At 57.2% G+C, this 10225-nt stretch overlaps 1 protein-coding gene across 1 annotated transcript; it reads left to right on the top strand.

Moving 5' to 3' along the window:
- AGPAT2 (1-acylglycerol-3-phosphate O-acyltransferase 2) lies at positions 1-10130 on the top strand. The gene is made up of 6 exons (XM_009477100.2): positions 1-274; positions 4371-4504; positions 5078-5253; positions 5457-5552; positions 7277-7349; positions 8063-10130. The coding sequence occupies exons 1-6, from the start codon at positions 87-89 to the stop codon at positions 8212-8214; spliced, it is 819 nt and encodes a 272-aa protein (XP_009475375.2). The 5' UTR covers positions 1-86; the 3' UTR covers positions 8215-10130.
- Positions 10131-10225: the final 95 nt, after the last annotated feature.

Here is a 10225-nt window from a genome sequence, read left to right on the forward strand (position 1 = left end):
CGGCGGCAGCAGCAGTGGCGGAGTCTCGGCCGTGCCGTGCCGTGCCGTGCCGTGCCGTGCCGTGCCGTGCCGTGCCGTGCGGCGGCATGGCGGTGGGGTGGTTGTTGTGGGGCGCGGCGGTGCTGCTGCTGCTCCACGTCCTGATGGAGCTCAGCCCCGCCGTCAACTTCGTGCTGCGCATCGGCTTCTACCTCCTGCTGTGCATCGTCAGCTCGGCGCTGACGGCCCCCGTCTGCCTCCTCGTCAACGGCGGCCGCACTGTCAAGAACATGAGGTGATTTGGGGGGTGGCCGAGGCGAGGCGGGGGCGAGGCCGCCCCGGGGACGGGTGCGATGGCGGGGCCAAGGTGGGTGAAACACAAACTGGGGAGATCGGTTTCAGGCCCGGCCTCTGCGTGGGGGCCTCGGGGCGGGGGAACGATGGTGGCCTCCTTTACCTGAGGTCTGTGCCGGCAGACCCTGGGGTGGCTGCCCCGCTGGCAGCGGGGTTGCCTCTTGGCTCCTGGAGGGCGCTGGGGGCTGTGGTGAGGGACTGCTCTGGCCCGTAGCTGTGCCCTCGCCTTGGGAGAGCCCCACGCGGGGCGAGCGCCCTTCGGAGGGGCCTGGAAGGTGTGAGGATGGTGGCAAGCGGCCATGCTCCAGGGGCCATGCAGCTTTTGGGGAAAGCTATGTGACAGCAGTGTTTGTTTGGGGGTTTTTCCCCCTCCAGAAGCAGACGCTGTGCCAGGAGGGCTGCCCGCGGGCAGGCGGTGTTTAATGCGCTGCCCTCGGCCTGGTGCAAGGAGCACGGCAGCCGCGCAGCTGCCTGGGGCACACTTGTTGCTGTCAGGCCGTGCTCTGTGTGTCCTTGGACAGGGCGCCTGGGGCGGTGGCCGAGCTGCTGCTGGAGAAGAGCAGCTCCTCGACATGCGAAGGCATGTTTTAAGGGTAGAGCTGGCATTTCTGCTGGCAGCACCAGAGAACTTGCGCTCCTTGCTTTGCTCTCCCATAGGCAGCTTTTTCCCTACTCTAACCATCCATGTCCAGGCCAAGTTACATGGGTGTAGGGGAAAGGGGAGCCCCGTTGCCTTAATACATCCTTTTGGATCAAAGGTAGGGCAGCATCTCAGCTGGAGGAGCTGGACTTTGCTTTGCCGTGCAGCTCTCGCAGGCAGGGCACAGGGCGGAGCGGGCGCAGGGCACCGACTTGCTGCCGTGTGGGCTCTGCCCTGCCTGCCCCAGCCCACGGTCTGGTATCCACTCTGGTGCTGTGGCCCCAGGCCCTGGAAAGAGCAATCTGCTCTGGGAACTCCAGCCTAGCTCTGGCTCCAGCTTTGGTTGCCTTGGCTCGCTCAGGAGCAGCTTTCCAATGTGCAACCAGCTTTGCAGCTGGGAGAATTTATGATGTTAGTTATGGAGACACTCTTTTTCTTCCCCACCCCTAAAACTTGGTGAATCTCCTGTAAACTTAAAGGAACTCTTTGGGAACAAGAACTTGCGGTGGACAATTCCTCATGTTGAAACTCGGAGCTGAATTTTGGCTGGAATTGCCCTTTTGCTGTAACTTAAGCCCATTGTTTCCATGTGCTGGCGCTGGCTGATGATCCTGGTCATGTAACCCAGCCCCAGGGAGGTCCACGGCTGCGGTGATGTGATGCAGCAAGCTCCTTATTTCTACATCTCAGTCTGTTTATTCCGGCTCTGGGAAGGGGGTTGGAGCAGAGCATGTGCTGGTGGACAGACAGGGATAAGAGCATTGCTGCCCGGCAGAGAACACCCCGTCCTTGCTGTGCTCCTGTCTCCAGTGCCAAGCTGGTGTGACTTGGAAGAGGTTGCGCTCTGTGTCTGATAGAGATAGAGCTGTTTATCTAGCGGCGAAACCTCTTGCAAGAGCTTCCAACCTGGTAAGCACACTTCATTAATCCTTGAAAATCAGAGGATCCTAAAAAGGACTCTGTCACAGGCTGTGGAGCAGAGCATGTGAAGCTGGGGCTGCTGGATTTCAGACTCAGGCTGTTATGGGTACACTGAAAAAGCACATTCCCTCTCATTTTTTACTCTCTTCTTGCGTCTGGCAATAAGTGCCTCAGATTTATAGCTCTCTGCAACTGTGACTGCACTAAGTCACGTTCATTCATACCAGCAGAAAAGCTGCTTGCAGGGTTGGAGGGGAGTAGGACCCATCTGCTTAACCCCGTGGATGACGTGGCCAGCTCAGCATGGCTTCCAGTCACCGGCTTCTTCTTTACTTGCTCTGAGCTCTGCCCCTTTGCCTCTTTCAGTGGCTGAGGCCACATCTTGTGCAAGGAAACGCTGGCTTCATACTGGCAGGAGGAAGTTGGATGGTTGCTCTTGAGTAATGTGTAACCACCCTCTCCCAGCTACTGAGCAGTGTGACTTCCAGAGCGGTGACCTCTTTTTTGGTTGGCAGTCAGAAGGGAGGAGAAGTGGGATTTAGGTCAGTCTGGTGGCATGGCATCCACCATGACCTCACCGATTCGTGTCACCCTGCCTCTCCTCACCTGCCCCCTTATCTCCGCACCTGGAGTGCGCTCCCATCGCCTCAGCGCGGGCTCGTGGTGCTCGGGAGCTCTGCAGCCTGGGCACCTCCCCGTGTCCTTTCCCTGGGTGCGGCTCTAACCTTTGCAGTAAGTTTGAATGCCAGGCGACTGATAGCAATGGTGTCACTCAGCCGTGTCACCTGCGGCCGTTGGCCTGGCCTGAACTCCAGTGTCCACGTCAGTGCCTGGGTAGTCTGTGTGGTGGGGCATGCCGCAGAGAAATGAACTCCACTGTGGGTAGGAGCAAGCCAGGGAAAGTCGCCCTGGTGAAAGCATGTGGTTGAAGAGCTGGTGGCAGGGGTTGGGGATACTTTTGGAGAGCAGATGCTGGGAGCTGCTGCCAAGCCAGGATGAGATGCCGGCGGGGTGCTCACCTCCTGCCCTGCGTGACAAGGGTGCTTCCCAGGCTGATGGTGCTGTGCAGCCCTCCGGCTGGACCCTGTGGTGGGGGAGAAGCTGCTGCTGTCCCTCAGCCTCCTCCTGCAGGGAGGAAAGCTCCGTCCCCTGTCTGCCAGGGAGAAGGTGAGCCCTGAGGCAGGACCTCCGGGTGCTTGTTGGAGGGCAGGGCAGTGCCTGAATCGGCTCTAGCAGGGAGCAGAGCAGAGCTGGTAGCTGCTCCTGGGGGCTTTGTTCATGTGCAAGTTCCTCTGCCTCCTGTCCTGGGGAACGGCTGCTCCCCTGCCCAAAATAGCCCCTGTGTGCTGCCAGCTTTGGCCTTTGGCCCAGTTGGAGCGTCCCCAGCTCCCACCTGTCTGGGGGTGGCGTAGATGGGCCCTGTTGCCATGGGCTGGCAGGTTCTCGGCTGGCAAGCCTGGGCTGGGCGTGCTCAGCAAGGGCATGGCAGCCTGCGCGATGCGTTGGCAGGGCTGAGTGGAGCTGCTGGTGTCTCCTGCCAGCTGGGCTCCCAGCCCTTGGGCATAGGGGAGGAAAGCTGGGAGCTTTGTGGACAAACCTGTAGATCCACTGGGGAAGTAACCTGACAGGCAAAAGCTATTTGCTTGAAGATGGGTTTGCCGGGGGCACCTAGCCTCTGCCAGGCTGCATAGGGAGCATCCCGTTTGTGGCTTGCGTCCTTGCATTGTACAGGGAAGTGTTTCTCACCTTCATTCTCCTCCTTTCTTGGACCCCCCTGTAACAACACCCTGTGTTTGTATCGTTAGGCATCATCTTCCAGCACTGTAAGGAGGACAATTGGCAGAGCCTTCCTTGGGTGATGGGTGTGTGGGCTAATACCCACATGCTGGGGAGTGGCAGTTCCTAGGAGAACTGTTTGAACAACTTGTGAGGCTCTGCTGACTGCAGAAGGAAAGCATTGGCAGCATCGGAGCAGGCTACAGCCATGGCACAGGGGGAAACAAACTGTGCTAAATGAGCAGGACTGGCAGCAGGAGGAGTGGTCCTTGATTCAGCATCTCTCCCTCCTGCACTTTGGAGGGCTTCCAGTTTGCCCTCTGTTTGCAGGGCTCTTGCAGCTGCGCTAGGCTGGACTCACCTCTTCTGCAGAGCCCGTAGTGAGCCTGGTTGTGAGCTGATGCTGTCAGCCTGAAGGAAGCATGGACCATTGGGTCTAGCTGTACTGGCCTCAAAGTTATAATCACCTTCCCCCAGGCTTCCAGTAAAATTCCCACACTGGGAGTGGACAGGGCTTAGCATGCAACTGAAGCACTTTGAGTACATGGGACCATGCAGGACAGACACCTGGGTGGACCACAGGGCAAATGAGACTGGAGGCTCTCTGTCACAGAGCTGCTCTTGTCTCCTTCCACCCACCCTGGGTACAGCAGACCTGTCACCTCCCTGCCCTGCTGCTGACTGCTCTTCTCTTCTGCAGAATCATCAAAACTGTGGTCAAGACCTTCAAGTATTTCTTTGGCCTGAGGTTTGAGGTGAAGGGACGGGAGCACTTAGAGGTGGAGGGCCCTGCTATCATTGTGTCCAACCACCAGAGCATGCTCGACATGATGGGTGAGGAGCTGGTGGGAGGGAGGGAGCAGTTCTCTTGCTCACCATCAGAGAAATCCTGCTCGCATCTCCTGGCCAAGCAGCCCCCTGCCCTGGCTCGTCTGTGCTACCGAGCCAACTGATCCAGCTTTCTCTATCGGTGCGGGTTGCAGGAAGGGTCTCCCCTCGTTCTGAGCAATCGCACCCCTGTGCAGCACCCCAGGTACTGCTCAGCTTCAGGTGCTTCTCAGCTCCCTTTGACATCCCTGCCTTGCTGATAGCCTGGCTGGCCTAGCACCCGTGTTGGTGTACCAGGCAGCCAGGCACGAGGGGTGGCCCCGCTGGACACCGTGGGGCCAAGGAGTAAGCTGCCTGCTGAGGGGTCTTGCTATGACCTGCAGCCACCCTGCCCCTGTAATTCTGCTGTGTGCTGAGTCTCCATCTGCTCTCTTGATGGCAGCAGAAACCAGCAGAGAAACAAGGCACTGGCCTGTCCCTGGTACTCCTCTCCCCACCTCAGATTGTGTCTCTTGTCCCTTCCGAGTGCAGGATGGTGGGGGGGTGGCTGCTGGTTCTCACTCTCTGCCGTCACATTAGGGCTGATGGAGGTCCTGCCCAATGACTGTGTCCAGGTGGGCAAGAAAGAGCTGATGTACGCTGGCACTGTGGGGCTCATCATCTACCTCGGCGGTGTCATCTTCATCAACAGGAAGAGCACAACCAATGCCAAGATGGTGATGGCAGAGGTCGCCAAGACTATGGTTACTGACAACGTGAGTGTGACTGTGGCGCTTGGTGGGGTGGGATGTGTCTGGGCGTCCTGGGGTGGCATGGGGGGGTGTGGAGCTCCTGGTGCTGGCTCGCCTGGAGTTACAGCCAGCTGCAGCTCTTGGCAAGGCTGGCTGGTGGCTCGGCCAGCAGGAAGGGCGCACTGCAAGTGCATTGCTAAAGCAGAGCTTTATCTCCCCACGTGCAGGTGAAGGTCTGGGTGTACCCAGAGGGCACGAGGAACTGCACGGGGGATTTGCTGCCATTCAAGAAAGGAGCATTTCACCTTGCTGTCCAGGCACAGGTAACAGCACTTTGCTCCTGCATGGGGACCCTGAATACTTTTGCAGTGGCATTGCAGACTGGTCATGCAGTGGTATGGCTTATTTGCTCTCAAGTGAGCGGTGTTCCCAGGTCACAGCTGAGCTCATCAGCTAAACCACCGTTAGGTGTCGTAAGTGCTGCCCAGCAGGAGCTGAGAGCCTTTTCCATCCCCTGGAAGAGTGACTTGACCCCTGTGGACCAGGGGGTTGCAGACAGTGGAGAAGCTGCCTTGTCCTCTCTCCTGACTGCCCCAGCACTGCAGTCCCAGTGTCCCATCTGGAGGGCAGAGCACGGGGGACAGGCGCACTTGACCCCCTAGCTCTACACCTTGCAGGCAGCTGCCTGGCAGTGCAGTGTCTGTGCCCTGCTCCTGGGAGCACGGCTGCAGCACAGAGCTTGTTTCTGGCAGGGAGCCCAGCGGGTGCTGCACTTTGTGAGCTTGCCTGGGAAATCCCAAAGCTGTTGATGCATTTCTCAATCCCCCAGGTTGCAATAGTGTAGTCTTGATTCAGGATTGTTAATGCTAGCGCTTTAGAGCAACATCTGGGCTTGCTCTGGGTGGAAATAGCTGCTCCCTCCCAGACAGCCATATGGCACTTCTTGGTGTGTCTTAAATGCCTTCTCTCTCCAAAATGACAAGATCCATGAGCAGTTAGTGGGGGAGCAGACAAACAGCTCCTTGGCTTTGGACAGCAGGAGCTGTCGGTGCTCCTGAAGGAGCAGTGGTGCTTGGCTGGGCAGAGATCCGGGGCAGTGTGCCGGGGACACTGAAGACCTGGCTGTGCCGCCTGTGCCTGGGGGTTGCTGGAAGCTGAGCCACCCTGCTCGGCTCCCAGGTGCTGGGGACTAGGTGCTGGAGAGGCAGCTGGGAGGAGATGGGTGCCTTGCCTTCCCATGCATGCTCTGCCTTGCCTCTCAGGACTGGGATGACTGGAGGCCTGAGGGGAAACTGCTTTCCCTAAAATAGGTATTATAGCAGGGATCCTGGAGAAGGGAGTAGGTGCCAGCTCTTGCGGGGTTCAGCTGGGCAAGCCCAGGGTGTAGCCTGCCTTGTACCATCCCTATTCCTGCCGGAGTGATGCAACCAAGGCAGGGGCTGGCGGCTGCTAGGAGGAAAGGATGACAGTGGAAGTGGCACCCACCTCTGCTAACACTCCCCCTGAGTTACTGACTGGAGACTGTGTCTGTTATCAGCACTGAAATAATGACTCTGTACCTGCCCTCCTGGCTGTGTGTCTGCCTGTCTGAAGCTTCCCTGGGAGCAATTGATTGCAACTGGTGACTCCTTTTCTTAGAAGCTGAAGGCACACCACCTGGCCTGCCCCAAGCGTGTGCTTGTACGGCATGGCAAGGCCTGTCAAAACAGGCATCCTCAATGTTTGCGTGTCGGAAAATACCTGAGTTTTGAAGCCTGGCTTGGGACAAGGAGCCCTGAGGGCCGGTGCTGACCTGAGGCTGAAGTGTAACTTGGCCCTAGTGCCTCGAATGTCCCTGTGCCTTGAGTTGCTGGGGAGTGGTTTCGATCCCATTTGACTCCTGACTGTCCCAGCCTTTGGAAGTGGGTCTTGCTTGTGGGACTGTGTGTGCCCTGTACAGCTGAGAGCCAGGCCAGGTCAGCTCTGCTGCGTGGGATCTGCTGCTTTTATCTGGCCTGTCCTGAGTTGCTGCAGTGCAAGTAACTCCTTTTTCCTCTTCTTCCCCAAGGTGCCAGTGATCCCTGTGGTGTATTCCTCCTTCACCTCCTTCTATAACCCAAAGAAGAATCTGTTTACATCAGGTACCAAAGGTCCTGAGGGCCTTTACAGTCACTTGGAGACAGGGTTGATGCCATACCCATGTGGAGATCTGGTTCACAAGGGTGTGAGAGAGAAGCAGAGCTGGGGTGAACAGGCGTCGTCCCTCTGGGATATGTGTGGAGTCAGTTTAAAGCACTTGGCACCAGAGCCTGGGCTGGCTTAAGTCAGGAAAGAATATGATTAAACATGGTGAGGGATGTTTTCATTAAAGAGTGGATGCCACCTTTCCCTCTCATAACTGGCACAGCCCAAGTCATTTGGTGAGGGCTTGGGGAAAGAAGGAAGTGTGCTCTGCCTCCTGACATTTCAAAGCAGGGACCCCTCTGCAGGCAAACAGAGGAAGCTGGTCGTATCAAAGCTCTGAAGTCTGTCAGTACAAGTGCTGGGCAGAAAGTTGGCTTTCAGTCAACTTGGAGCAGTACCTCTCATTTTTTGGGAGGAAGCCATGCTTGCCATGCTGCGTGGATGGCTGGAGCCAGCCAAAGGTAGGAGCGTTGGGCAGAAGCAGATGGAGGGAGCACCTGGTGTGGGCTGTGCCTCCGCCTGCGCTCCAGGGGTGGATGCCTGAAGCCCTGTGAGGGGATGAGGGCTGTGCTGGGGCTGTCCAGGGTGGGGGGAGCAGGGGTCCTGGGAGGGCAGAGAGCAGTGCTCCTGTGCTGTGTGGGTTTCTCATAGGTTCTTCTCTTGTTCCCAGGCAAAATCAAGGTTGAGGTCCTGCCTCCAATAGAGACCAAAGGCCTGACATCAGACGATGTCTCTGACCTCACTGACAAATGCTTCCGCACCATGAGGGAGACCCTGTTCAGGCTGTCTGGCCGTCCAAGCGCGGTGAAGGACTTGTCCTAGATGCTTCTTCAGTGGCGTCACCGTGTGGTGGTGGCTGAAGGAACCTGTCTGTTGCCAAATACCGAAGGAACTTCTCTTCCTCTGCAGTGACTTCTAACTCTGGGAACACCACGGACTGGCACACACGGGGTATCAAGCCAGCGCTGAGGTTCCCCGTTGAGTGGATTTCTCTTATGGGTTCATTATCTTGCAATGAAATGTCTCCTTTTTCTGAATTTCTCAGGCATCAAACTTGTGCTACTAAAGGGCTTAATGACCAGAGAGGTGAGTTCCTCCAGCTCAGGCAGCTGGTGTGCTGCTCAAACAGGGCTGAGAATCAGGTGAAAATCCAGACTCTGGCTCTTCAGCAGCACTGGGAGTGTGGCGTCCTCCCTGGGCAGCCCGGAGCACTGCTGTCCGGCATGGTGGAGCTCACGGGCGGTCTCTGCAGCAGGGCCCATCTCCTTGAGAGACGCCTTTGGGTCACAGCAGCATCTTGTGCTGGGGCTTTGTGCTGCCCAGGCACTCCTGAGCCAAGTCTTTCATTTCTGAAGAAAGCACCTAGGGCCAATAACCTCAGCTGGGCTGTGAAGCGGAATGTGTGGGGCCGGTCAGCCTTATGTCTCTGGGCTTGATTGCCTTGTCTGAACAAGTGCCCTTGCTCTTTGAGGGGTGCAGCAGTGGAGGGGAAGCTGCAGTCTGACCAAGCCAATGTATATGGTCTGGGCAGAGTTTAGCTGAACGCTGTCCAGCCTTGCCAGTTTAGTCATGTTCTGAATGAAACCCTGTGCTTCTTTCTACCATTCAGAGCCCCCAGCTTGATTTTAAAAACTGCACAGATCTGTCCGAGTCCTGGGCCAAACTGTCCTCACATAGGACACCTCTGGACTCTCTGTGTGTGACATGCAGCTGGGTTGGCTCAGAGCTTCCTTGGTGTTGGGAAACTGTGCTGCCACCTCCCTGCCATGGTTTGACCTTGTCGCAGTAGTGCCTGCAGTACTCGTTGGGGATGCACAGGGCTATGTCGTGCTTGTTTTGCTACTTGTCATGGTCAGCAATGGCCGAAAGATGGTGCCTGTCCCACGTGTCTTTGTGCAGACCTCAGTGGAGCTGCTGCTCTGCAAGGCTTGTAAAACTCCTGCAGAGTCATAGGGCAGGTGAGCCACAACGGTAACGGGGCTCGGAAGGCTTCAGCTCTCCCTCTGGGGGAAATGAGCTCCTTCCCCCATTCAGACAAAGGGGTTTCCCCTGTGCTTTGGGGTGATGGACCAGCAGGGCTCCTGGATCCCTCGCTGGGAGCTGCAGAAGTGTTGATGACCTCTGTGAAGAACAAGGCTGGGTCAGGTCCATGGTTCCAGGGAGTAACCCTCACCTCTAACTGGGAGGCTTTAGCTCTCCTGTCATGGTGCAGGGCCTATAAACGTGAGATAAACTGCCTGGGGCTGCTCGGGTAACGGACACAGCTGGCTTTTGCAGCCTGTCTGGGGCTGTGTTGGTGGAATTGCGGTCATGGGGCATTTTGGGGTTAAAGCCTCAACCGGGAAAGGCAGGGAGTCCCCGTAGAGCCAGCAGTCCCCGAGGGAGGGAGCGCTGGGGCTGAGCTGGTGCTGGCGGGGGCCTTATTGGAGGGGCCTTACACTACAGACTCAGGGGTCAGACCTGCCGCTGTGGGAGGATGGGAACCGAGCCAGCACTCTGTAAGAGCGGCAGATAAAGGGCTGCCATGGAGGTTAAACCCTGGAGGGTCCTGGGAGGGCTCCTAGGGGGGATAACCACATCCACAGAGTGACTCCTGCAGCATCCTTCCCTGGGAGGAGGGAGCAGTGCCTCTGTGTGCAGTTATCTGCTGTTCACTTTTAATTGGGTTGAGAATAATGTTATGTGCTTTAAAAAAAAAAAAAAAAGTACACCTTTGGTTATTTAAATAAAGGAGACTCCTGGTCTTGTGTGGGAGCCGAGGGAGGAGGGCTGCTGCGGGAGGAAGAAGGGCGCTGACCTTTCAGCTCTTGCGGGGGGTGGGTTTGGTGACTGA

This window comes from Nipponia nippon, unplaced genomic scaffold (assembly GCF_047370975.1).
Source record: "Nipponia nippon isolate SJK-2023a ecotype South Korea unplaced genomic scaffold, ASM4737097v1 scaffold_16, whole genome shotgun sequence".
Classification (NCBI taxonomy): Eukaryota; Metazoa; Chordata; class Aves; order Pelecaniformes; family Threskiornithidae; genus Nipponia; species Nipponia nippon.